Raw genomic sequence first — 27,789 nt, 5'->3', positions numbered from 1 at the left:
ATGTTGTATTAGGTTTTCACACACTGTTGTATATATTTAGCTTTGACTTAAAAAGTAATTGACAAAGGAGAAAAATGCTCATTTGTAAGGGTATTTTGCAAAGTATATGTGTAACTTGTAAGCCTAGTCAGTACTGCCCACATGGCCTAGCAGCGTGGTCACCAACTTTAGGTGACCCTGCTTGAACAGGGAGGTTGGATAATATGACCTCCAGAAGTCCCTTACATCCTCGATCATTCTGTGCTTTTGTAAATACGGTAGAGAATGAGTGATGAGTACATAAAGTTCATATTGGAGTTTTTTTTAATATTGAAAAGATGTGGAAATACTACATTAAAAAGACTTGAAATAATTTTTGCGAAGGTAAGCTAGCCTTGTCAAATGGTGATGAAAAATGTTGCTCTACACTGTGTCTGGCCGAGCACAGATAGCTTCATACTTCTTTATATAAGACCACTAAAGTAAAGGAACTATCTGCAAACTAAAATGCCTTTTTAGAATAAAGCTTCTAGAATGTCATATGTTTATCACACATATAAAGCCTAGAAAAGTTTTCATTCTATTGTCATATATTATAACTTAAGCTCTAAAGAAAATGCTTTCTTTTTCTCTGCCTCTCCCTCTGTCCCTACCCAATGCCCGCTGCTCTCCTTAATAGGAAGGGGAAGTAGTTGTTGCCAGCGGTGGAACATCAGAAGATGACGAAAGAGCATGGCACAGTGATGGCAGTTCTAGGTAAGTGACAGTATATATACCTTACAGAGAAAATTCTTGCCAATAAGTCTTTAATAATTTTTGCTGTAAACAATTAATGAGTAATAACTAACACGTGTGCAGATTTAGAAGAAAAAGCGAACAAGAACATGAAACTTTCAGGATTTAATTTTCAGTCATATTGCTAACTAAAATTCAGGAAGATTTTGTCCTTGTTTGCTGGAAGCACAATTGTTTTGCAGGAAGGTATTTCTTTTCAGACACACAAATGTTTCAGGCAGGTAGTAGCAGTTTCCTATGACTCTGTCTGATCTGTGATCCTTGGTTTGAAATTAGCGAATAAATCATCCTTTATTTTTTCGTTCAAAGCTGTTCAAAGCTATTCAAAGCCAGAAATATTGAAAACAATATCCAGACTTCAGTGTGTATCATCTTGAGTTGATGAAGTAAACAGGGTGTTTACTTTGAGGGATGCTATAAGTTAAGCTTCTTACAAGACCAAATGATGTCAGGGCTTTTTGTTTACTACCATTTAAATTGTAGATAGAATATAAGGTTTTAAAGATTAAATAAATTTAACTATTAAGGATTAAATAAATTTAACCATTAAAATATTGTAGTTAGCTAGACTGTTAACTGTAACCTTTTATTGGGTTATATTATGTAATCCAATGCACTTTTTAACTTTGGGATTTTAATTTCTTTTTTCTTTGTTATATCTCATGTAGTGACTATTCTAGTGATTATTCTGACTGGACGGCAGATGCAGGAATCAATTTGCAACCACCAAAGAAAATTCCTAAAATTAAAACAAAGAAAGCAGAAAGTAGTTCAGAGGATGAAGAAGAACCTGAAAAACAAAGGAAGCAAATTAAAAAGGAAAGGAAAAAGGGTATTGAGGAGAAGGATGGACCATCAACATCACCAAAGAAGAGGAAACCCAAAGAGAGAAAACAAAAGGTTAGATGTTCTTTGTGTATTGCAGGTTGCTCATTCTTGCTAACTTAGAAATAATTTAATGAATGATTCAGTTACATATACACCTTAATATTGTCTGATTTTAAAACACATCATGACTTTCACTCATAACAAATGATAATTAAAGACTTGCAAGTCAAATGATAGATGGCTATAATGATACATTTGACATAAGGAACACTTCTAGTGTCCGTATCACTCTCCTTGCTCACACCAGAAACCCTTTCTGTGGAAGTAGAGTATTCAACTTCCAATACAATTGAGTATTGGTATAATGTGCCAGTATTTTTTACAGCTGTGCTGACCTGGCTCCCCATATAATTGCACTTTCTTTTAGATCTGCACAACCGTGCCATTTTTTTCTGTCAATTCTGTATGATATATGATATTCGCATTATGCTTGCCACTGTATCTCCATCAAGGCAAATATGACTTCATCAGGATTTTGTTGTTTGTGTTTTGTTTGCTTTCTAATATAATGTAATTTCAGTTTAGATCAGTGCATAGAAATTTTCTGTGACTTTGGTTATTTTCAGTGTGTTTTTGAGAGGTTGTTTTGTTTTTAATTGTTAGATCTGAAAACTTCACTCTTCCTTCTTTCTTTACAGAGACCAGAAGTGATCTATCTGGTAGATGTTAATTGTTTTTGTAAACTTAAAGCTTCTGTTTTTGCAATACCCAAAGAAGCTAGCTGTATCGTCTAAACTAAATAACTGTATTTTGTTTATTTATGAGGTTAGAAGTCCTCAGCATTCTTTAAGATCATTATTTCAATGTTTTAGCCCTCATTAGAAGGTAAACTGACAAAACAGCTATTTAAATATGCAGGTTGGCACAGTGTCAGATTTACTGTGAATCTCTGGTATGGCATGCAGGATGTTAGGTCTTTATTCGTTGTTTAGGCTGCTTTTTTGTTTATTGTGCAGTTATTAGTTGTACTGTCAATACTAATAGTATATTGGTATTTACACAGTCTGAAACCAAAAGAAGGTATCAGTAGACATAAGAAACCAAAGATGATGAGAAAAATATATGGTGGGGGGCTTTTTTAATGATTGAAACCTCTAGTTTAGATTCTTATTATAAAATAAAAAACTGGTTGACAGCCTAATATTTCCACTTAGATTAAAACTAAACTGAGTGGTTTGGGAATCTTGCATCCATTTTAGTCCCAGTTATTGAGATGCAGGATGTCTTTAATTCAAAAAATATCAGGCCTAGATATTTCAGACTTTTAAAGCTGACCTGCTTATTTCTTGAGTCACAAGAAAATATGAGGCTGGAAGGAATTGCAGAAAATCATCTCTCTTTCCTCTATCCCATTAATTACACCTGTCATTTCTGACAGATGTTAGTCTTTGAAGTTTCTTTTGGTGGACATTTGACCTCCTTACTGAGCAGAGAGCTCACAGGCCTTTCTGATAGAAAGTTCTTCCTCATCCTGATCCTGATTCAAAATTAGGGCTTTTCATTGAGGAAAGAAGTTTTGACTGTCTTTGTAGCCACACAGAGAATCTTAGAAATTAAGAAAGGAGCAGAGAAAAATTGACAGTCATGTCTATTAATGCGTGGGCTTCATGATCTTGAATGGTGCTTACGCTTCTAATCTCCTCTACCAAAAATCAGTCTAAAAAATTGATATGGCAGTGAAGAAGGACAAGGAAGGATCACCCAGAAAGATCAAAAGTAGAGAACATTTTTGGTTCTTTTGGGCAGACACAGAGTAGTCTCTCTTAGAAGGGAGAGAGTTTGGAAGAGATATGATGAAAAAGCTTGTATAAAACTACCATGGTTTAGAAAGGAATAAATGCAGAATGATGTCCTTCCTTATTTTGTTACAATAAGATGTAGCACCCAATGACACAGACATGAAGCTCAGAACTGAGCCGTTTCCCCGTTCAACATCCCTATCCCCCCAAAAGCAAACAAACACCCCAAATCCACCTGAGCATGTAGTCAGGTAGTGGAACTAATTACTAAATGCTTTAGTAGAGTTGCAGAAATTACTTGAAAAAGTCACTGGAAATAGTGCCTTCCTGTTGAATAACTAAGATCAAGTTTGGCTTCCAGAGAGCTTTAAACTGATGATTAATGTGTAAAGATATGACAAGGGAAGGTTCTCTGGTTAAAGGCTGTTTCTTACCTTCCCATAATTCACCAGTTAGCTGGACACTTTGCTCTGATGCAGTGTATCAGTTTTTTGCAAGACAGACCTGCTTGAACCTCAGACTTCACAAAGTGCTTCTATGTTATTGATTTATTACAATAGAGAGGTTCTGTTTTAATTTTTTTTTTGGTGGACTTTTTTTTTAACTTTATGTATATTTTTTTCCTGTGATACTTGCTGGTGCACTCATCAAAGTACTACTTGTCATGTGAAACCACACTTGAATTTGTGTAATGGAATTACATGTGGTGTATCCTATTTGCAGTCTGGAGATGCAGAGTCTTCCATCAGTGGCTGTATGGAGTGGATTTCTGTACAGCCATCCAGGGTTGCTGTCTGTACACACATAAGATCCTGTTAGGAATTTCAAAGCAGCCTTGCTTGAATGGTTGTACAAACCCCTGCTTAATCTGACCTATTAGATACAGACAAGCAGTGTGCACCTAGGACAAGCAACTGCAGTGAGTGTCATTGCTTTCAAGTATGTGATGTGGAAATACATTCAGAAAGTGCAGTTCCACTGCACTTTATAGTAAATATGCCAGTAGGTAAGGTGGATGTACCCAATCCAGGTAATTTTCACATGATTTACCTCATAAATCTTTTCCTCCTTGTTTTGTGCAAGGTTCCCTAATTGGAGGCAGCTGTATAATTTAGTGCTGTTTTGGTCAAGGCAACCAAGTGGATTAGAGTAAATGACATGCTTCCGTTTTTTTCTTTTTGGGCACAAGACATGGTTACTGGACTGTTATTAAATTCAGTTCTTGTTAGAGCTCATCCCCACACACCCCCGCAAAAAAACTCAAAAGGCAGTTAAAATTAATCCTCACGCTAGCAAAAATTTCATACTAATCTGATGTGTATGTTTTCTTCAGAGGCTGGCTGTAGGAGTTCTGGCAGAAAATGGTTTGACGCTGGAAGAATGGCTGCCTTCAGCATGGATTACAGATACTGTTCCTCGGCGGTGCCCATTTGTGCCACAGATGGGGGATGAGGTATTGTAGTTAGTTTTCCCTATGTGTCCTTGCTTCTTTTGGCTTGTTTTTGCCTTTTTTATTTTAATCTGTGCATTTTTTCCCCAGAGACTTACAATCAAAATATTTCGGATTTTCTTAAAAACATTCTTTGATCTAGCTAAAATTTGCTTTCACTTCCTTGTATTTAGAAAATATTCTGCACAGTGTTGCTTTGACGTCTAAAAAAAATTATTATTATTATTATTCCTTGCTGTTGCAGTAGTGTGCCTTCTTGTATGGTATTCAGTGTGTTAATTTCCTTATGACACCTGTAGACAAGCTGTATGAGGTGCTTTATGTCATGAAAATATTCCTTAATTGTAGAGCATTTGGTATGCTGAAGAACAGGTAAGAAATCAAATATGAAATTAAGCCTGAAAAACATACTTCAGTTTGGGACTTGAAGTAAAAACCAGGAATTAAGCCTCTGGGGGAAGGTTGTGGGTTTTTTTGTTTGGTGTGATTGTTTTGAGTGGACAATGTAATTTTTAAAAAAAAATCATTTATTCAGAAGGAAAACTCTGATATTGTCCTTCTCACTTGTGTTCCTGATATCAGAAAACTTCTGCTAGTCTCTTAGAACAGAAAACCACAAGAAAAATTTTATTTATATGTATTTTATACCAACCAGACTGTAAACACTCTGTAAACATGACCCGATGTCTGAAAATACAGTAGCAAAAAGACACCCACCAGTTTCTACTTTGGAATATGTAGCAAGTGAACATTACAGTGAATTGTACAAATAAGTAGTACTGGATAAAATGCAGTCTTGAAAGCCAGAGTCTGTGCATGTTTAAAACCCCCTCAGGTTAAAATAAGAGGAAATAGCTGGCTTATGCTGTAATGGGCAGTGTGTTGTCTCCTTGGGGAGCAGCATGTTTTCTGAGTTGCTAAACAGAGTTGTTGTATAGATCAGACCTACAGAATGCTGTTGGAGAAATACTTGAAACGGTGGCAAAGTTGATTAACTTTGTTCCCAAGCTAAAGCTTTTTGTGGGCACCACTTTAGAAACTGAATCAGAAGCAGAGGTTGCATGTGCAAGCAGTTTTGTTTTTACTGGATCACTTCACAGATCCAGTTCACAGCACAACTGCAAAAATTACATTGACAAAGCTAGTGAGGGACGGAAGGAGCATTTGAAGTTGAGAGATGCAACAAGAGAAAATGCTTATGGATTTATACCCTCCAGTAAGCATGTTTTGGAAACTCTGCTGTTCAAAGATCAAATCCAAATAAATATATTTGGTGCCTGATACCATCTGGATACAGTGAAGCAGGCAAGGATTTATCAGTACCATACTGCTCAGGTGACTTTAATATCGTATTGGTTTAGTAAGTTAAACTGTTGTGTTTGATTTGGCACCTGCTGAGTAGCATGTACAGTGTGTACTAGGAATATCTAAGTGGGGTACATCCTTTTGCTGAAAATGCTTTATATGGGAGAACAGGAAGTTTCCTGTCCTGTGCCTAGAAAGGAGGAATTAATTGCACCAATAGAGAGTACGTTTGTAATCTAGCTGCTCTGTCTGAAATTCCATCTCGGATACTTGCCTTCCCCAGATTTACTTAATATGTGAAAAGAAATTATTAATCTAGAAAGTTACTTTTGAGATTCACAGAAATAAAGGGTTGGTTTAATTAGAAAAATGTTGTGAGAAGAGATATTGTGTGGCCTTCCTACATTTTGCTGGATAGTAGGTATGTTTTATAAGATTTGGGAGGAGAGATATTTCAAATTTGTTCTCAAGCTGTACAAAAAAGTAAGAAAAAACAGTAGTGCTATATTTAGTTACACTTAGTGCATAAGAATAGCACGTGCCACCACATTTCCCTTTCTGAATAGTGCTGTTTACAGATCTCTGCCATGTGTCTTGAGGAACAGTGGAAATACACCAGAGAGATGGGGCTGCAACTTCCCTGTCTGAATATCCAAATACAAGGCATGTTTGTTGCAATGTTCTGCCATTAACACAGATAAAGAACAGTTTTGTCTGTGTCCTACAACAAACATGAAGAAGCAGGAATTAATCAAGAATAAAAAGAATAGTTCCTGGTAAAAGACATGAATTTTTTTTCTTCACAGAAATCTTCCAAATTTGTTCTTCTGACAGAAGATGCAATGCTTAGAGCCATTTGCAAAATACAGAATATTTCACTTCTGTAAAGAGTAGGTTGAATTTATGTAGTGGTTTCACAGAAACACTAAGTGTAGCAGAGATTGTTTGTAGCCTGTGCACTTTTTTGTTTTGATTCACTGGAAGGTATGGGAAACAATCATCACAATGTTGAGAGTGTAATGTAAAGTGGCCTTATTTCAGATTTGTCTCAGTAGCCTCTTCCTTTTCCTGACAGATAGATTCTGACAATGCCTAAGAGATTCTCACTGCTTTCATGCCTTTTGTAGCTGTTATGTGTTTTGTCCCTATGAGGATATTGTGTATATTGAATACTCTAAAACCAGATTTAAAAAAAATGTGATGCTGAGTCCTTCTCCATTTAAAAGAGTTAAAAATTTCCATGTGACACTTAAGAGTTCAGTACCTGTTAATGTAGAAAGTTGGCAGACACTTCTTCACAATGTTTTAAACAAGAGTTTTGGGAAGCAGATAGAAATACAAATATTAGTGTGTTTATTTGTATATTTTAAAACTTAGGGGGATTTCTGCTCTGCTTTTTTTTTTTGTTGCATTGGACCTTTACATTAAAGCTATCTTTCCCTCATGCTGTTAGATGGAAATCCCATGTTAGGACACTTACAGAGGATCTTTTGTTTGGCATGCATCGTACCAAGAATACAGCCATTTATCAGATTTTGTTCTAGCTAGTTTGTGGAACCTCTGTTTTGCTTTTCAAATACATTCCTTGAATACATGTTTATGGGTTTCAGCTTACTACCTCATTACAGTGATGGCTTATAATAAAAGTGTTCATCCATGTGGTATCTTATACAACAAGATCAAAGTAGAACTGTTAGACTCTGGATGTCTGACCATGGAAATTTATACTGGAAGGATTAAAAAAAAATTAATAAGCACTGGAAATGTCTTTTTTAGTTTGTTCATGCCTTTGTTAAGCTATTTTTTCAGTTACATGGAAGCAAACACCAAAATCTTACCAGAACAATAACAGACTTTTTTCCTTCTAGAATATATTCTTGTTCAAAAAAGATAAGATAGATAGTGAATTTAGTGATGCTTGATTGTTAACTTAGGGCTGTCCTGCAGTGATGATTAACCAGGTGGATTAGTGGAATTCTTGTTGCTGTCACTGAGTTGCTCTGTGGTACAATGATACATGGATGGTTTTGTACTGATTTTGTTTTGGTCTCACATGTAATTTAGGGTATTTTGTTCATACAGAAAACAGTGTTCTAAGTATTTCCTGCTTTTTTCTATAAATGTTTCTGTAATAGCTTTTAAAATTTTCCTCCACTTAATTTTTTAAGAACCCACAACTTTTGCAGGAAAACAGACTGAAAAGTTGATGAAAGAGAGAGTACACACACTGTATGGGAATGACTTGTTAGCATTTCAGCTCCTCAGAGTCTTTGTTGGATAACTGTCACACTTCACTTTTAGGTCTACTATTTCCGACAAGGTCATGAAGCATACGTTGTAATGGCCAAGAAGAACAAAGTATATAATATTAATCCCAAGAAACAACCATGGCATAAAATGGAATTGCGGGTATGACTTCTTTTTCTTTTTTGTTTATATCTTAATATTAAAAAAAAAAATAGAAACTAACTGGAAGTAACTCCTTGATAGAAATAAATTTAGTGCTCCTAATATTGTAAAATAAGAGGAAAAATTTAACTTAATAGTCAAATGAAACCAGACCTTCAACTGTGCTACTTTTTGTATCTGCTCGAGCAGATGAGATGGTTATACTTCACAGCAAATTTTTCAAACATATTGCATTGTGAAATAATAGCTTGTTGTGGAAGACTAAATTTCAGATTGATTTTGATGTGATCTGGCAGAAATATAGTATATTCAATATACCCATATTTTCATGTTTCAGAAAGCTATTTCAGTTAACTTCAGTGGTGGTACATTTTGTTTATTCTAGGAGCAAGAGCTGATGAAAATAGTTGGGATTAAGTATGAAGTGGGATTGCCTACTCTCTGCTGTCTTAAACTAGCTTTTCTTGACCCTGATACGGGTAAACTGACTGGAGGAGCCTTCACCATGAAGTAAGGAAAGCAGTATTGTATGCAAATTGGGAGTTTTCTTGGAGGGGGATGGCCAGGGGGGTGTTGAGGTTGAAAGTTAAATGATGACAGTAATATTGACCTTGTGCTTTTCAAGTGTTGGATTCGAAGTGTTAATTTTTTTATGTAAGTGCCTTACTGTATGCTTTTTCTGTTTTATCACTTAATAGTTATGTGTTCTGTTGTAATTAGGTACCATGATATGCCAGATGTCATAGATTTCCTAGTTTTGAGGCAACAATTCGATGATGCAAAGCATAGGCGATGGAATATAGGTGAGTTGTGGGAGAGTTGCGTGCTGTGGTTTTGTTTGCTTGTTTTTCTAAGTTTCTACCTATTTTCATGATAACTTTCTTAAAAGTAGGTTATAGTAAATAAATCCTAATACTGTGCTGAAATCAGAGACTAAGATATGCCCATAGTTATCTGGGGAATTCTACTTTGTCCTTGATCAAAGTGTCAGCAAGCAAGCAAAATAGTGAAGGTGATCTCTAAAAGAAACTGCAAAGAAAAAGTCAGTTGTATATTTGCAGAGCGAATAGTTAGGGATAGGTTTGAGGAATATGGTGTTTATTGCTAGCTGATAACTTCTTGTAGCCTATATATTGTGTGTATCTTTTTTTTTTTTAATCGAAGGCCCTCCTACAACTGCATTGCTACTAGGATTATTTTTTTTTCAATTTCTGAAATATCTGCTGAAAATATGGAAATAATTTTTAAAAAATTGGAAATTGATTTCTAGATTGTACAAAGAGTGCTCTTTCCATCTTCTTACACTTTTTGAATTCTGTTCTAAACCCTGTGGTTTAGCTGCGTTGAAGTGTATATAGTTATAATTCACTGCTAAGTGATGAGGGAATGACTTGGATTCTTTTTACTTTGCCTGTGCTCAGTTATTTTGGAGTACTGGATACTGGAAGAATGCCCATGACTGTTAGGTCCTCCAGTCAGATCAATTTCCTAGTCATCTTTTCCATATGATGACAAAGATCACCTTTCAGCAATGGAATAAATTAATCTTCTGTCCTATGATATCCTTAGGTTGTGTGCCTTAGCAGTAGATGTATAAATTACGTGATGACATAGGAGTAAGTTCCACATCATCTCATACTTCACACTATGTTGTCTGAAAAGACAGTTCATCTTCAGTTCTATTGGGAATTTGGTAAAGACCTAGGCTTCTGATCCACTAAGAAATGTAAACCTGGATTTCTTCTTCAAAGATCATTTCAGTTTAAAGATCTCTTAAGTGACAAGGTTGATCAAGATCTACTCGTATGTCACTAAGCTTTGCTCTTTCTTCATGGTTATGGATCTGTTGTCTTGTCCTCCTCTGCTATGCCATGTTTTTGCACAAAATTGCAGCAGCACCAGAATGATTGCCATAATTTGTTTGTAAATAGCCTAGCCAGGCTTCCTGGGCTGGCAACCGTATTTCAAGAAATTCGCAGTCTGGAATAAATTGAAGCTACACAGAAAGTATTGGAAGTACCAGGACCTTTTATCAAGCTTCCAATGCAAATAATGTGAATTTTTGTTGTTGTTTGGGTTTTGTTTGTTTTAGGGAAAAATATTTTCTTATCTATTATATTTTTAATATTAAATTTATATTAATGTATAAATCCTTTTAGAGGGAACAAACATAAGTTTGAGAAATTACAGGTTCTTATTTGTATTCCGATTCTATTTATTGCATATCTTTATCTTACTAAACTTACTAAACTTCAAGTTTAATATTTGGGCTAAAAGCTATTCCAGTAGTATTCCTGCAACTTCAGCTGTATGTCTTAGACAGGTGTGCATACCTGTCTCTTACATCGCAACCACTGTAAATTCAACATACATTTTATGTTATCTTCAAGTGTGCTTTATGTGGGGATACTCAGTTCTGGAAAATTGCACTAGAGCCACCTTCTTGTAAGAGATTTTGTAAGACTGCTCTCTGCATAGATGAGGTAGCACAGAGGACATGGGGAAAGTAGTGATTCAGGCGATGGTTCTTTCAATCATGTTCTTTCCTGCTTTAGCATTCTGTCTGTAGGAATGCTGTGACCCTTGAGAACTTAGAAGCAGCTGCCACTATATGCCCCTTCAAGTGGCTTTGTTCTGCTTAACGTTCAACTCAGTGAAGTCACTCACAGTTGTACCTACGCACATTTCTTTGTAAAACTGATCACTAGGGAAGGCCAGATTGGAAGACTGTAAATTTATAGCTCTTCAGAAAATAATTTATTCTTTTAAAATAAAGCATCAGCCCTTATTTACATTTTTGATCTTGCATTTCAGATATTTCTGGTTTACTTGGTCCTATTCAGCACAATTAGGACTATTAACAGAAGCTTTGTTATTGTCCTGAAATTACTTGTGATCCATTAAATTTAAAGTATAAAAAAATGCAGTAAAGAAAGCAGACCATTTTTGAGAATATATTTACTTCCTGTTAGTTCAGACAACTTCAGCAAGCATTTGGGCAGAGGTTGGATGTGTTGAAATGGAATAAATGCTACAGCAGTTGAGAGTGTATATCCTATGAGCATAAAAATGTGTTGTTCTTGGAATCTCAGACTTAAATTACATTTGTTCTTGTATTGAGCTGAATACTACACTAAAAATTGTTTCTAAATTTTGTGGCTTGTGTTGTAGAAAATGTTAGCATTTATGATGTTGTGTAATACATGCATTCTCATGTGTAATTTTTTTAAATAATGCTTCTGACCTTTTTTCTCAGCTGCGTGAATGCTTTGTGGTAGTGAAGCAATTGCAAGTCACAGTAAATTACTTTGCTAACCTTTTCAGCAAGCTTTAATAAATTTTATTCTATTATCAGTCAGATTGCCTGCATAGTAAAGGGAATGAACCTCTTGAATTACATTTGCATCGCTGAAAAAGCCCTTCAGAAACTAAGGAGGATGAGCTCAGCAGCTTGTAAAATATTCCCCATATAGAAGTGTCATAGTGCTCAGTTATCTTAGGGTAGCAGGTAGTATTTAATGCAAGTAGATTTGAATCTTAAAGGAGTCTTAAAGCATTGAAATGTCTTACCTTTTATATGAAATTAAGAAATAAATTCATAAGTAAAGAATGTATAGGTAGATTTGTAAATAGGTATTTTTCTAAAATGCCACATTAACTTTCATTGTGGTTAAAAAACAATCTTCAGAAAGAATTTAGTAGTTTTGTTTGGCTTTTTTTTAACTGAGCATTGACTCATGCTTGCCTGCTAAGGCTGTAAATGTCCCAAAGGATTTCTGTATTCAAGATCAAGCCAGATATATCTAAAACCTGCTTTTCTTGGGAGGGTAACATGCCTTATATTAATGAAATTATTTTGTGTTCTTACCTAGGTGATCGTTTCAGGTCAGTGATAGATGATGCTTGGTGGTTTGGAACAATTGAAAGCCAGGAACCTCTTCAGCCTGATTATCCTGATAGCTTATTCCAGTGCTACAATGTCTGGTTAGCAAATTTATCTTCAATCTTTTTTATGTTAATTAGTTATTTCATTTGAAGTACTGACTGAGAAACTTGCTTTCATTAAATTCAGTCATGCATTTCTCTGTACCACTTTACTATAATAGTCTGGGGTATATAAATTTAAGTTATGTTACAAACATTAAATAATTACATTGTTGAAGCAATATTAATAGATAATTCAAGTGTGGTTATTTTTAAGCTGGGACAATGGTGATACTGAGAAGATGAGCCCTTGGGACATGGAGCTGATACCAAGTAATGGTATGTTATCTTAATAATAGAATTTGCTTTACAAGTGTATTTTAAGAAGAAAAAAAAAATGTTATATGGTTTTACATAAACAATCCTATTTTTTTGGGGTGATGGGAGGAAGGCCCACAAACCAGTTGCATTTAAAGAGTATCTTTAAATCAATTACTAAACTAAAAGTGAATCAAGATAAAAGAACTGTGAAAAAACCAGCCATGCTAGATAAACTGAGTGATGTTGAAAATAGACAAATACAAAAATTACTATAGATAATGTACAGTTAAATTTAACTTTTTGTACAGTTAGGAAGGATTGAAGATAAACCCATGCCCTAGATCAGCTTGAGGAAACTGGCTGCTCTAAGATACGTCAGCATTCCTGCAGACATTCAGTGCATTGCAGTTGCAACCTGTGCCTATGAGAGAGTTTGGTACAGAGTAGGATTTTTCTCCCCCTCTGGACCAGCACATGTAGCAGATACACATGCTGCAGAGTGGACAGCATAGCATGGCCACTGTTCACATGTTCACAGACAAGAATGTAGTATTTCTTCTTACATAGGTTTTTGGTTTGTTGGTTGGGTTTTTTTAAGACTTCATAGAACTCTGGTTAAAGCAAAGTAGAATCAGCATTTTCATTTGTGTTTTCCATGAAACATTTGATAATGTTGTCTCTCAAAAATAACGATAAATAATTCTTAATTATTTTAAGTTGTAAATGTGCTCATTTCAACTTTTCATTTTGGTTCAATCCTTCTTTTAATGGGTACCTCCTTGTCATAAGTAAAATACAGGTGTTAGACTGGTAACATAACTAAAATAATTAAAATAGAAGGCCCTGTTTACTTTTTAGTAGAGGCCAATTCCTGTTGTCTTAAGAAAGGAGAAACCATTTTCAGACAAAGGATAGGTACTGCTTAAGATAACTAAACCTGAACCTGATTTTTTCACTATATTCACAAATATCAATATTTGTTACACCTTCTTAAAACTTGTTAAGAGGACCGCTTAACATCATACCTTGAAAATCTGCTGTTACATTATAAATTGTCAATATTGGTAGGTCCTCAAGGGTGCTAAGGTGAGAACACTATTCCTTTGTACACTCAGGAACTCTGGTTTTAGCATTTGAACTCAGAACTGTGACATTGTAGAACTACTACCTGGGGAATGTTTAGCAGAAATGTCAAAGTTATCTTAAACTCCCTCTGGAAATCATCTGCCATTCCTTACCAAAACAAGTTATTACCAAGAATGTTGGGTTTTAAACAAAAAATAACTCCAAAACCAAAACACAAATTTTAACTGGGATAAATTAGTGTCTTAATTGGCTCTAAAATAAATTTTACAATTAGCTATTTGTAAGAGGATAAATCTTTCTCCAGGGAGGACTACTGCACCAAACTGCATTGTAAGAATTTAAATGTAACACAGAATAATAAACAGAAAGGATACTGGATACATCCAAAATGTCTTTGAGCAATCAAGAACTATGCATTTGTAAAAATGATTTCATGATATTTTTGATTTACAGGTATATGCGTTACACAAGATGCAAACATTTATGCTTTATTTAATTTTCATATTACATTCCAGCTGTATTTCCAGAAGAACTGGGAACTAGTGTTCCTTTAACTGATGATGAACGTAGAACACTGCTCTACAAACCTTTGGATGGAGAGTGGGGCTCCAGGACCCGAGATGAGGAGTGTGACAGAATTATTGCAGGGATAAATCAACTAATGACTCTAGGTAAATTCTGAATAATATGGGAAATGTTTTTGGTTTATGTTTTTCAGACAGTGATCATGTGCACTTCTGAAATTACCAAAGTAATTGTGATAAAATACACCTTTAACCTCTTGATTAACTAGAACAAAACTTTCTCATTGAACATTTTAAAAGTTTTTATATAGTGAGTACTTATGAAACCTAAATTTTTTCCTGTTTCCCAAGGTAACTGTTGCTTTTTTGTAGATAATTTGACATACGCTAGGGGTTTTACATGTTAAAAGAAAGTACTTGATTTTTAACTTTTAGCTACCAGATTCTCATGTTCGGGGTTAAAATTAAAACCTTTATGATTAAGAGAATATTAACTACATTACAGACAGATGGGGGGGAAGAAAAAAGTCATAGATTTAATTAGATAATGAATACCTATGTGTGGATTTTCCCTGTATTAGTCTTTTCTAATTCCTGATTTCTTCTCCATTTTTCCTTAATTATACATAATGCTTAGGAAAAAGTAATTGATTACCTTAGGAAAGCTACTTGCTATTTGGTTGTTGAGCAATTACTCTTTACATAGCTTCTGAAAAAGTAATTGTTAAAAATGTTTAACACATCACTGCAAAATTTACCTGATCAAAGATGGATGTCTGGATGGGGATCCATCAGCAAATACAGGCTGAATTAGAAGTCTTCTGTATGTCTTTATGGGGATCAAAAGGTGTTAAATCAGCAGTCTTAGGCTTTGGGCTAACAGTGGTCATGCATTAAATATAAAAGTTGTCACAGACACTTTGTTTAACTGATTTTTGAAGCACTTAATACAAAGTAAGACATGCTTCAAAAAAGCCATAAAACTTAACTCTTGAAATAATTCTGATTACCTGTATATCCCATATGGTTTCTTTGATGACATACTGCATAAGAAACCTCCCTTTGCTTCCTAAACAAAGGAATTACCTGTACAGTGTAGTAAAACAAATTAGAGATTTATGTTTTAAAAAAACTGTGAGGAAATTAAATTTGAGCTGTTTTTGCTGTGCCATCTAAGAGTAATGCTTTACAAGGTTGCATTATGTTGTACGACAGACTGCTTAGTTTGGGATTTAGCTATAGCACGTGTGGTGGTGCATATTGGTACAAAGTAGCAGTTGCTAGAACATTCGAAAGAATAAGTAAACAGCTTTTAGAAGAAGAGCAGTCTTTTTTTAGCAACAGCATATTATCTGTTTTTTAAAGACTTTTAAGAATTTAAAAGGTAGTTTCATTGTTTTGTATTGCAGTATTTTTCCTTGAGATATAAGATGTTAGAATGATTTGTCTAAGCCCTCATGATGCTTGAAAGCAGAGGAGGGAAATGGCAACATTGTTTCGGTGCACAGACTTAAATTGCACAGCAGTCCTCTAGCACTATATGGGATTGGTTTTGGAAGGCTTCTTTGCTTTTTGGTAGGGACAGGAGAGAGTGTTTCTGTTTTACTTTGAGCGTGGATTTTACCCACATCTTACAGAGGCTGAAATAGCACTGTAACTTTTATGGCAGGAATTTAATGGATTGCTTTGTTTGAAGATGTGAGAGTGGCAATACAAAACGAAATGAAACAAGCCTGTGCTGTAAATAATGATACTGAATTACATGCCTTCATCTGTATATAACTTTTATACTTTTCAAATGTGTATATTATACGTGCACTTGCTGTGCCTCTGGGGAGTGTGGTGCTTCATGCATAACAGAATGGGTACCCAGTCACTGCAGCAATGGTATGTACAGCACACACCTCAGCAAGCATTCTAAATAGAATATCAGAAATAGTTTGGAGTATCTAGAGTAGTAACTGTTATTTTTGGGAAACTGCTGTGCATTTCAAACATGAAGAAATAGCGTATATTGCAGGGGGGTGAATCTTGAAACTGCTGTGGGACTTTGTGGTATATAACACTGGGGGTTTTGTGGTTTGTTTGGTTTTTTTTTCATCTAGATATTGCTTCTGCGTTTGTGGCACCTGTGGATCTTCAAGCTTACCCAATGTATTGCACTGTTGTGGCATATCCCACAGACCTCAGTACCATTAAGCAAAGACTGGAAAGCAGATTTTACAGGTTAGACCCAAGTCTCGGTTCTGCTGTGATCTACCAGCAGCTGTAGTTTTGGTAGCTCTTTGTCTTGTCATACCAAACTAGAAGGTGGGCGCACATGTGCGCTTTTACTTTCTTCCGTCTTCTACCCTTGATCTAGGTTTCCATTTTCTAAAACTCTAATAAGGATTGAACATCTCCAAAATTTATTTTAGACCTATATGGCATTCAAATTCCTGATTATGCAAATGACCTGTTCCATGTGAGATTCAAATTGCAGGGTTAGTAAAAGGACTTTAGACCAAAGCATTAAGTTTCCACTTCATAATTTTTTTTAAAGTACTTTTAAAATAATTTTAATATGAGAAACCTTAAAAATACCTCAAGTGGTTTTTTGTCCTGATGTGCTTTAAAAAATATTCTTGCATTATCGCTTAACCAGCTACACAGAATGTGACTTCTTAAATTATTTGTGTTGAAATTCTGAGTTGCTGTACAGCAATAAAAAGAAGTTTATATGTTTTGATACCATTTTGATGTTTTCCTAAACTGCAATTGCAATTGCTGTGGGTTTTATCCTTTTCTTCTTTTTTTTTTTTTTCTAGTAAATATCTATGTTGAATTATAGTTCTTTAAATTACTTCTGTTTCCTTGAGTTCTTGTTCTATTTCTTGTTTAAAAATCAGTGTTGCTTTAGTTTCTTTTGAATAAATATGGATAGCATTTTGTTTTGGGCCAAATTTCAAAGTTCATTTTTAGTGCTTTATACATGCTAAATGAAGATTGAATTCTAAACTGAATTTGCTTTTTCATTTTCAAAAAAGGATCCCTGATTTTTATCATTGTATTGCAATATTGAACTTATGTTGTTCCGTGTTTATTGTGTGGTATGAGATAATCCAGCTTTCTCTTCTCTAATGTATTGCTTTGCTGTCAGATGGAGAGAACTTTTTGCTGGATTGTTTCTCTTGTCAAAAGAGTAAGCAGTTATTTTTGGTAATCAACACACCTTCAATAAATTGGGGGTTTTTTTAGTTTGTAATATTGCCCAGGCCTAGTTAGGTAATAAGCAACCACCCTGTGTTGTGCTTTTCAGTGAATTATTATTTTTTTTAATAACATTTTGTGGATTGTTCTGATCACTTGATTTTTGGTAGCTTTTCATGAGGCGTCCCTTAAACCTGTAAGTTCTATGCTGTCAGAGTATTTACTATCTTATTATTTTGTCTTTTTTAGATTTTGATCTATTTTTTCAGTTATTTTGTTTTATGCATCATTATTTATAATGTGGCTATTCTATAATTAGGTTATTAAATCAGGGGAAATCTGATAGTTGTCTATCTGTCACAAAAAGGTATATTCTAAAACACTTTTATTACTATTTTGTTAATCCTTAACTGAGTTCAAAGGTGATATAGGATGGGTTATGTATATCATAAAGGAATAATAAAAGCTGAAGTGTCATAACTGAGTTTTCCTGAGGGGTGTCAGCTGTATGTTCTTGAAGCCATTGTATAGATTACCACAGAATATAACATGAGAACAGGAAGCCAGAGGAAGATGCCTTCTGCTGGTCACTCAGGGCAGCGTATCCGATGTGCACGTTTTCTGATGTGAGGGAAAACAAGAGTAAATGAGAAGGAGGATGTAACTTCCCCCCCCCCCCGTTCATACACATTGCTAGAAATTGTCTTTCTTTCTCCTTTTCTTTTCTGACAACCGTTTCTACACAGGCGCCTTTCTTCGTTAATGTGGGAAGTCCGGTACATCGAACACAATACTCGCACATTTAATGAACCTGGAAGTCCTATTGTCAAATCTGCCAAATTTGTCACAGATCTTCTGCTGCATTTCATAAAGTGAGTTGCTTAGTAGGTCTGTTGTTATTCCTATCTCTTACCAAGGTACGAGCCTTTTTAGATCTGAATTTTAAAGTGAGATAGTTCTTCACTTTAAATAAGCCTGTTGTCTGCTGTTGGGGCAGAAAAGAATAAACCTTATGTTGACAAAGATTTCATAAATTTGTAAAACAAGTTCTGTAATACATTGAGTGGCATAGATTGGCATGGCATTTTATTTTGAGATACTTTCTCCTAAATCATAAAAATGGGTCTGAGTATCTTCATGGAGTTACAGATACATTCGTTGGTAAGTTAGGAGTTCTAATTTTGAGTTTGAATACTGGCTGGGTTAACATAATTGGGAGAATTTAATTCTAAAATCTAGATTACAATTTATAATAGGTTTGAAAATGGTGTTTTATATGTATGCAAAGTAAAAATTAGAGGCTTTGTAGTTCACAGAAGTTGTAGCTATCTTTTAAATGTTCTATTATTATCTATAGACAAAGTCAATGAGAAATAGTTAAGATTTTTCAGTCAGTTGACACATCTACAGACCTGAAGTTTGTAAGAGCTTACTGTGTCCGCTGCCTTGGTTTGCTTATACACAATGAGCGCTGCTATTTCCACCTTGTAGACACAGCAAGATACTTCGTTAGTTTAGCAAAAATTGTGACATTTTTAGTGATTTCGTTTGTCAGTGTTAAATTAAATCTAGTTCTTTTCTATTTTGTGTGTTCTTAAAAAACATTAGAACTTTGACTAGGACTTTGACTCCATAAATAAATGCTCAATTTCTTCAGTGCCTGATGTCTAATACTGGCTGGAGAATGTAAAACACTTAACTGCTTTAGATGTTAAAAGTTTTAGTGAAATATACACCATTAGGAACAGATATGTATCTAAAGGGCTTTTCTGTTACTAATTTTGTTCTTTAACATCTTTGTCCTACATGGTTTTTCTTCTGATTAATTAAGCAGCTCAGGGTTTTTCAAAGTGTATGTGGCTCAGAGTTTTTCAAAGTGTGTGTTTTTAATTGGCTTAGCTAAATTAGTGGATATTCTTGGATATTCTTATTTAATAATGGCCTATAGCTTGAGTCTATTAATATACTAATTTAAATGAACTAACAATTCATGTAAAGCCCAGACTTTATTTTTAAGGTTGTAACTGTAAGGTAGAAGGCCTCGACAATGGAAAGTAAAGCCTATAGTTCTCATGAGAATGAAATATCTAGATGCATCTGAGAATCTGAGTCTTAGTTTCTTAAGTTACCTAAGTATCTTAAAAAGCTGAAAATGGGGGGTGGGTGTTGCAGTTAGTTTATCTTTTTTCACCTTCTCTCACAGCTGTTCTAGTGGTAATGGCAGTAGCCTGTATTATGGATGCTGATTCCGGTGTGGAGTTGCTGAGTGTTTACAGTTACAGTGGTAAAAGTGTTACAAACCACTTTTCTTCCCAGTCGTTTGTTCTGCTACGTAGTAGAACACCTTTGGGCTTTCCTTTGTAGAGGAGTTTTACATGTTAATCAAGAATTGAAAATTAGTGTGTGTTTTGCTGATTTAATTATGCAGGTTTACGCAATAGCAGTGTTAGTCCTTACACACTTGCATTTCAAATGTCATACATTGCGGGTGCTAAATTAAATTATTAAATTGCACTTTTGTATGGTAAATTTACTCTAATGCTCCTTACAAAGCAAGATGGGCCTTTATATAGTATAGGAATAGATTTTTCTGATGGTGATAAATGCATGGTAAAGGATTATGATTTTTAATTTTAAAACATTCACACTGTTAAGTGATCTATAATTTACAACTTTTTGAGCAGAGGTTAGCTTAACTTATTACTGTAGTTCTCTTAGTATTCGTATAGCACTAAACACATTCTCATTTTATTTGGGAATGGCTTCATAAATATTTTCCTTTTCCTAGGCATATTACAGTTGGTTCTACAGGTAAAGATGGAAAATAAATGTTAGCTTGTGTTTCTTTTTACAGAGATCAGAGTTGCTATGACATAATTCTGTTATACAATGCAATGAAGAAGAAAGTGTTGTCTGACTCTGATGAGGTAAGTGGTTGTGTCTTGGGCACTGGCATTGATACACTGGAGAAACAAGACCACTGTCTGTCCTGTGGAAGACCAAAGTACTGGTTTCAGTCACTGTTAGGGAAGTGGAGTGTACTTTTCTGTCAGTACAATGTTTCTTCTTGTCAGCTAGGAAACTGGGTGAGAATCCAGCCTCCTCTCTTCCTTTAGTGCAGAGAGCTTTAATAGTTTGCTGGAGGATGCTGCTTAGACTTCTGAGAGGTTCTCAAAATTGACAGTTACATGAAAGGCTTCTCAGAGGGACGGGGTAGGACTGTAAAGACTCAAATTATAAGTCTGAAGTATAAAAGAACTTGCCTACTCATATATGCTTATATTTTTTAACCTTTTTATGCGACTCATTATCTTGCTCAAAGGAAGAAGAGAAAGACACAAATGTGCCGGGGACTTCCACTAGAAAAAGAAAGGTAAATGTTTTTAAATTTTTTAGTTTGTTTTTAGTGCTACAGTTGCTAAAATGTATTTTTAAACAATGGAATGTAAAACTGAAATATTTCTAGTATTGTGTAGTGTCAGCTTTTTGAAAGTTTTGAACTTAGTGACATGTTGTTCTACCGAGCTGTTCAATGTAAAAGTATTTCTGTTTGTGGTGCTGCATGTTGTGAATTCATTTACATTCTGTGGGGTAACTTTTCCACTAGATTTTGAAAAAAGCAGCTAGTTTATTTAATATGTACCGGGCAATATTGTCATTTCAGGATCATCAGCCAAAGCGGCGGCTACGTAATCGGGCTCAGTCATATGACATTCAGTCATGGAAGAAGCAATGCCAGGAGCTGCTGAATCTCATTTTTCAGTGTGAAGATTCCGAACCATTTCGACAACCAGTGGATCTTCTTGAGTATCCAGTGAGTGTTTTAGAACAAAATTGTTAAGTGGTGGGTTGGTTTGGTTTTTTTTTTTTTTTACGTTGACCATTCTTTCAATTGAAACTTCAGGCAACTGTAGTGACAGAATTTTTTTCAGCACTTCGTTGTCACTTGATAATAATGTTTACTGTTCTTTTAAACTTATTTCAAAATAAATAATACTTCTCTGCTCTTTCAGATACTTTTTTTGGAAAACATTTTATATTCAGGGATGCTTATGCTGTTAAGTAAATTACAGCTTTTAAAGCAAATTACACCTTTTCCAATTAAGATGTCTTTCCTTTTCTGAGTGAAAAGTGGTCATATATTAAATGCATGTGTTTGGTTGTTGCATGTGACGTGTTGTCAAGGATCATTGGTTTCATTTCAGAGTATAAAAGCTAAAAGTAAGATCATATGAAAACTTCAAGTAATAAAGCAAAGATTTTGCTTGCTTTCCTTCTAGCATATCTTAAGTTCTGTAAAATATCACTCTAGGATGACTAACTTGGGCAAAATTAATTGTCTCAGAGAAAAGAAATGCTTCTCTTTAGGAAGTCACTAGTAGGTCAGTCTTGACACTTCTGCAGCCACTGGGTACCATTATTTTTGAAGTAACCTAAATTCTACACTGTGGCCGACTACAAGTGGCCCTCTGTGTTTGAGATCCTCAAATGAGCTGATAGAGAGCACTCTACTAGGCTTAGGCATGAAACACACTGCTCCCTGGTGTCACAAGCCTAACATGCAGAGGCACTCCTGCAGGTTCTATTTGCTCTGAAGGATTAAGTTAACTTTTTGGTTAAATTTGATATTTAAGCTTTTCGTTGTATGGATATGTCTCTGTTTCCTCCATAACCTAGAAAAATGGTTCTGTCATTGGCTTGAATTGGGTCCTGCCTAAGCCTGTGAGTTTTTAATACTTTATTACTTTTGTAAATTGTCAGGTCTCCATTTGGGAAACTGCTTAGATTTCAGAAAGGATGTGATAAGCCTCTGATCAGGTTCAAATATTCAAACTTCATATTTTAAAGCTAATATGTAAGAACAGTATTAGTCTTAGTCCCAAGTTTGAGCTGCTAAGGCACCCAGAAGGCTTGTAGTCACACTTTCAAATCACTGTTATCTTCCTGTCAGTGTGTTAGTAATGCAGCCCTTAGGACACAAAATTCTGAGCTCTGTGTTTCAAAAAATCTCTTTATAAAATAAATTAGGTCTATCAGTTGACTTCTAACCTTGACCCTGCTGAGTATGTCTGCAAGGAGGTATGTTGTATATTATTGGAAAGCAGCAAAATGTCTTCAGCAGTCTTCCATACCTATTTAAAGAGGACATTTGGGTTAAACAGGTTTATCAAACTCATCCTAATGAAAATGATACATTAAGGCTTGGGGAAGAACTTGTAATAAATTGCTTTGCTATTTCTAAACAGGATTATAGAGATATTATTGACACTCCTATGGACTTTGCTACTGTTAGAGAAACACTGGAAGCTGGCAACTACGAGTCACCAATGGAGTTATGTAAAGATGTGAGACTTATTTTCAGCAATTCCAAGGCCTATACACCAAGTAAAAGATCAAGGGTAAGATTTTATTATTTTCCATTGTTGTTTGAAAGAACACTTATATCTGAAAACTATACGACCTAAAAGGCAGAGAGACAGTGTAATTTGATTACTTTTAAAAAACAAGTTAAATTATTTCTGTTCTTAAAACAGAAATATTTCTGAGAAACTATTCTAGCTTTGTATTTGAAAGGAAAGGAATGTGTGCTATTTAAATACCAAAAGTTCTGATGTTCTGCATGTGTATTTTGAAAGTAAATATTAGAAAGTGGGTCTAAAGGGAGCCACAAGGAAGATAAGTTCTGTAAAAACATGATCATGAGTACAATAGTGAAATTTAACTGATAGTTTGGGGAAGAAACTAGATTTTCAAAACAAACACACGGAGAGCTCCTCTACTTTGAAGGTTGCCCCAAACTGAAATATCCAGGTATAGACAGCAGAGGATGTTGAACTTCTGTGCTGTTGACCAGTATGCAGTGGGATTGTAATGAAGCTCTTAGGATTTCTGGGAAACAGGACAGTTTACATAAAGTGTCAGCTTACAAAGCGATTTGTACTGAGATGTCTTGCTAGTGGGAGGTGCAGTACCTGATAGCAGTTAAATTATAGATGCATATTTACACGTGTTCAAGGCTTCTGTGTAGCTTTTCTTCTACTAATATGTGTTTGGTTTTAAGACTAGATTTATTAACAGCTTTTATGTTTGGCTGTTCTAAATAGCAAGTTAATCATTAGGACTTCATTGTTTTAGACGTGGGCACAAATTTCTTAGTAGGTGACTAGCAGGATCAGAGATTACTCCCCAGTCAGTAGCAGATAGTCTCACTCACTGTTGAGGCTGCCATAGCCCATAAAAGAATTACTCTTTCAGTTGCAGCAAATGACAGGGCTTCTGGGGGAGGTCTGAATTCTTTTGTGGTCTTTCTTTTTCTCCTTGACCTCATCTCACCTGACATTAGCTTTGTCTGGTCTCATAGGTTCGTTTGACACTTTCATTTTTCATATTTCTTCCAAACAGACTGGTATAGTAATAAATTTGTCTTTTTTTGTTTTACTCAGAAGTAGAAGTGGAAGGTTCTTATGTCAAGAATTTTAATATTCTAGAACCTATGTGTTTTCAGTGCATGCAACATGTAGTTGAATGGTGATGTTTTTACTATGTCATGCACTTCTATTTTTAGCATCTTACTTTATGTCAATGGTGCTTATTTGAACAGTAAACTGACATCACTGATGCTTTCTTGAACAGTAAACCTACAGTCATCAGCTTTTTTTTTATTAGCTGGACACATCAGACACACATTCCTTGCATATCATCTCCAGTAACACATGCAGAATCTATCAAACCTTTTGAGTCTGATACTCAGATGGTTTGGTGTGTTTTTAAGTAGGCAGTGGTTCAATATTGTCTTTGTGTTTCTTAGAAGGTGCTGTCTCTCCTTAAAGTACCTAGACAGTCACTTTGGTGGTTTTTTTTTGTTTCCAGAATTAATAGCAACTGTGCTCAAATAATTACTTGTGACCTAAACTGAGTTTGGGACTCTGTGTAAATCATCTAAGGCTAAAGCTGGTAAAAAAAAAAAAAAAGTGCACCTACATAATTCCAATACATTTATTGTACCTGTTGCAGCCAACTTACTTGTAGTATCAATTAATCTATAAAAGAAATAGACTGATGTTCAAAGACAGGATATAAGGATGCAACTTAATAGAGCAGAAAATAAGATTTCTTGACCCTAGGTATGATACAGTAAAATTACATTAAGAATCTCTCTTTATGATTTTTGTTGAAGCTAGAAAGGGATACATTCTGGAAAGGCAATTGAAAAAGTAGATTTTCTAATTTTTTCCTTTTCTGTGTCATCTTCAGTTGTAATACACTTTTCAAAACCATGAAAATAGTTAAACCTACACATGAGTTAGGATATATTTGTTCAGGCAGATTGTAAATTTCCCTAAAACATTTCTATATTAACCACTTTTTACTTTTCTGTCTATTGTGATAAATAAGAGGATGCTTTGGAAAAATATACAACTTTGTTTACTGGCTTTTCTTTTTTAGATCTACAGCATGAGCTTGCGCCTTTCTGCTTTCTTTGAAGAACACATAAGTTCTATTTTATCAGATTATAAATCTGCCCTACGCTTTCATAAAAGAAATACAATAAAGAAACGAAGGAAAAAAAGAAGTAGAAGCAGCTCAGTTTCCAGTAGTGTTGCATCCAGGTACGTTAATTCCTTTACAGTATTCATGAAATGCTGTGAAATTTTGACATACCTAAACAATAAAACTTAGTGTGTTTTTTTCTTAATACTTCCTTTACTATTCCCTATATTGCAGAATGGTAGCTTTGACATGCAAGTCCCTATGATGTGGAAGAGTTTTAAACTTTACTTAGAGCTATCCTAGTGTAAGTGCTTAAAATTCAAATAACTGCTAAATGTATACAGTAAAACAGCATCGTTAGGATAGTGATGGCATCATGCTTTGTCATATAACTATAGTATTTATTGTAAAGATTCACTTTCCAGAAGCTCACAACTTACATGAATTTCCACAGTAAATGCCATATTTTTAACATACTTCATGCAGAGGTGATTGTTTTACTCCCACAATCTCAGACACTAGCATTTAATTTTATTTATTCCTGTAAAATGACAAGGTGGTCATCCAGGATACAAATTGTTACTCCTTTTGCAGCCCTGAAAGGAAGAGGAGATTAATAAAACCTCAGCTGAAGGCAGAAACTTCTGCCACTTCATCATCTTCTGCACCTGCACGGTCGACAGCACTGAGACACGCTCCGCCTCAGATGAATGGAAAAGCTGCTGAAGCCTCCTCCCTTGTGCGGACTCGAAGCAATAGGGGGATAACAGATGTGGCTGTTACAGAGCAACCATCTACTTCTTCAGGAGCAAAGCCTTTAACTATAAAGCCTTTAATTACAAAGCCTAATACTACTGCAGGGTCAGGAAAGTCAGGCAAGTTGGGGCGTTTTTGGTTTTGTTTTTTAATTAGGCTATGAATGTTTTTAAAGATAAAACTGGCTCTTTGGAAATCTGATATATCTCTCTCAGTTAAGACTGGTTCTGTTTTCAAGCTGATGGAACTTTGAGGCTCTTAAGAGGAAAAATGAACAAGTTAGGCTATGTTGTTTTATCTAGGAAGCTTTCTCCCTTTTGGATCACTGACTCACATTGTTTGTAGTAGAACATGAGTTCCATTTTACCCAACAAGATTGAATGTAGTATATACTACTTGACTTGCATAATTTTTTTTTTCTTTTTATCCTTCTAGTACTGGAGAATTCAACCAAACATTCCAAGAACCAGAATATTGTATCAAACCCTACCCCATCTGATTACAGTCATAACACTAGGAATAACTCCACGAGAGAAAATCCCGAGAAAGAGAAGCAAATCAAGCGCAAAGTAAAATCTTCCACTGTTAATCCACAAGGTACCAAATTTCTCTGGAACTTCCTCCCCACCCTCAGAGTTATTGATGTAGTGACTGTAGTGTTGTGCTTTAGTTGTGGTAATTTGGGGGTAGGGAAATTAGAAGGCATGATGATTTAGCAGAATAGGGAAGTCTAATGGAACAATTCAGTCACCATTAGTTTCCTTCTTGATGAATTAGCATGGTTTTGACTACTCTTAACACCATTTCCATGGTGTGAGAACTGTTGTCTACATGATTTTGATACGTTAACATATCAGTACCTTCATTTAAATTATTACAAATGTCATGTTAGGAGTTCCTAAATTCCAAAGCAGACTTCTGCATGGTCACACTTTAAACCCTGTGTGTTTTACCACATAAAATTTCTGTGGGTTATATTTGGGTCAGTAACACCGAGTGTGATGACATTCTGCACAGCAAAAAGCATAAGGATCAGAGGACCTGAGCTGCAAATTCATTCTTTCATTTTTTGCCACAGCAAAAGAAACCTATGCAGTATTTACTGCTTCTGTTTAGTATATTTGAATGGCCTGCTTGGACCTAGTTCATGAAATCTCCTAAATAAGCTTGCTTGGTCTTTTGATGTCAGAATACCTTAAAATTCAAAGCTTCTGTGGAGGCTGAAATAAGGTCTCCTAGTCAAAAAGCTTTCCTGTTTATGAAGGAGCTTTGAACTGTTAGGAAGATGCTTGAAGCAGCTAGATCCACTAAACATCTTTTCTCTGAAAATGGGGACACAGTAGTCTGCAAATTAAATCCCATCTAATTAATCTGCCTACTCCTTGTAGTCCTCTCTCCAAGGAGTTCTTTCTTACTCATCCATGCCTCTGAGAAAGTAGCTTGTGGTCTTATAAGTTAAATCATCTGTCCATTGCTTGTAAGCTTTCTCACAAAGGCCCCAGCTGTTCCCACATTGCATGGCTAAATATGCAGCTGTTACAGGATGGGATGTTTGGTCAGGTCAGGGGTTATCAGAATGTTGACATGGTCCTGTCTCCTTACATCCACTCACAGGACAGAGGAGGCCTGTGCTTTTAGTGCATGATGGTGTACATTTGAACACAGCAGAACCTGTGTGTGGGTGTTACATCAAAGGGCTGGAGGAACTATCATTCCGGCTATGAGCCTGTTCTTGGCCACATTTCAGGCAAGGGCTGTGGTATCAGAACATCTTCCTAAGAGGTCCTGTGACATGCCCCTCTGAAGAAGCTGAGTACCGCTCATGTAATGAAAACTCATACCCCATAAAAGTCTCCAAGCAAGTACATTCTGCTGTCTGTTAATGTGAAAAATCTCTACAAATTTGATACAAAAGTTGCTACCTCAGGTTGAA

General features: G+C 35.3%; 1 protein-coding gene across 2 annotated transcripts in view; it reads left to right on the top strand.

Annotated features, from left to right (window-relative positions):
* The window catches only part of LOC121659038 (pleckstrin homology domain interacting protein), a 107,402-nt gene that overhangs the window by 72,971 nt on the left and 6,642 nt on the right, over positions 1 to 27,789 (top strand). For both annotated transcript variants that reach the window (XM_042016751.1, XM_042016749.1), the window contains exons 22-39: positions 659 to 735; positions 1,443 to 1,674; positions 4,735 to 4,854; positions 8,458 to 8,565; positions 8,951 to 9,075; positions 9,286 to 9,368; positions 12,438 to 12,549; positions 12,767 to 12,828; positions 14,412 to 14,567; positions 16,526 to 16,646; positions 18,356 to 18,481; positions 20,464 to 20,536; positions 20,932 to 20,982; positions 21,274 to 21,423; positions 22,856 to 23,008; positions 25,056 to 25,219; positions 25,695 to 25,975; positions 26,292 to 26,453. In XM_042016751.1, coding sequence (XP_041872685.1) covers positions 659 to 735; positions 1,443 to 1,674; positions 4,735 to 4,854; positions 8,458 to 8,565; positions 8,951 to 9,075; positions 9,286 to 9,368; positions 12,438 to 12,549; positions 12,767 to 12,828; positions 14,412 to 14,567; positions 16,526 to 16,646; positions 18,356 to 18,481; positions 20,464 to 20,536; positions 20,932 to 20,982; positions 21,274 to 21,423; positions 22,856 to 23,008; positions 25,056 to 25,219; positions 25,695 to 25,975; positions 26,292 to 26,453 — 2,356 coding nt within the window. The remainder of the gene's footprint in view (positions 1 to 658; positions 736 to 1,442; positions 1,675 to 4,734; positions 4,855 to 8,457; positions 8,566 to 8,950; positions 9,076 to 9,285; positions 9,369 to 12,437; positions 12,550 to 12,766; positions 12,829 to 14,411; positions 14,568 to 16,525; positions 16,647 to 18,355; positions 18,482 to 20,463; positions 20,537 to 20,931; positions 20,983 to 21,273; positions 21,424 to 22,855; positions 23,009 to 25,055; positions 25,220 to 25,694; positions 25,976 to 26,291; positions 26,454 to 27,789) is intronic.

The sequence above is a fragment of the Corvus kubaryi genome, unplaced genomic scaffold (genome assembly GCF_017639235.1).
Source record: "Corvus kubaryi isolate FWS band 111438036 unplaced genomic scaffold, C.kubaryi_AGA036_p1.0 split3-73, whole genome shotgun sequence".
Lineage (NCBI taxonomy): Eukaryota > Metazoa > Chordata > Aves > Passeriformes > Corvidae > Corvus > Corvus kubaryi.
The sequence above is the reverse complement of the archived record's forward strand: the minus strand, read 5'-3'. Positions and strand labels throughout refer to the sequence as shown.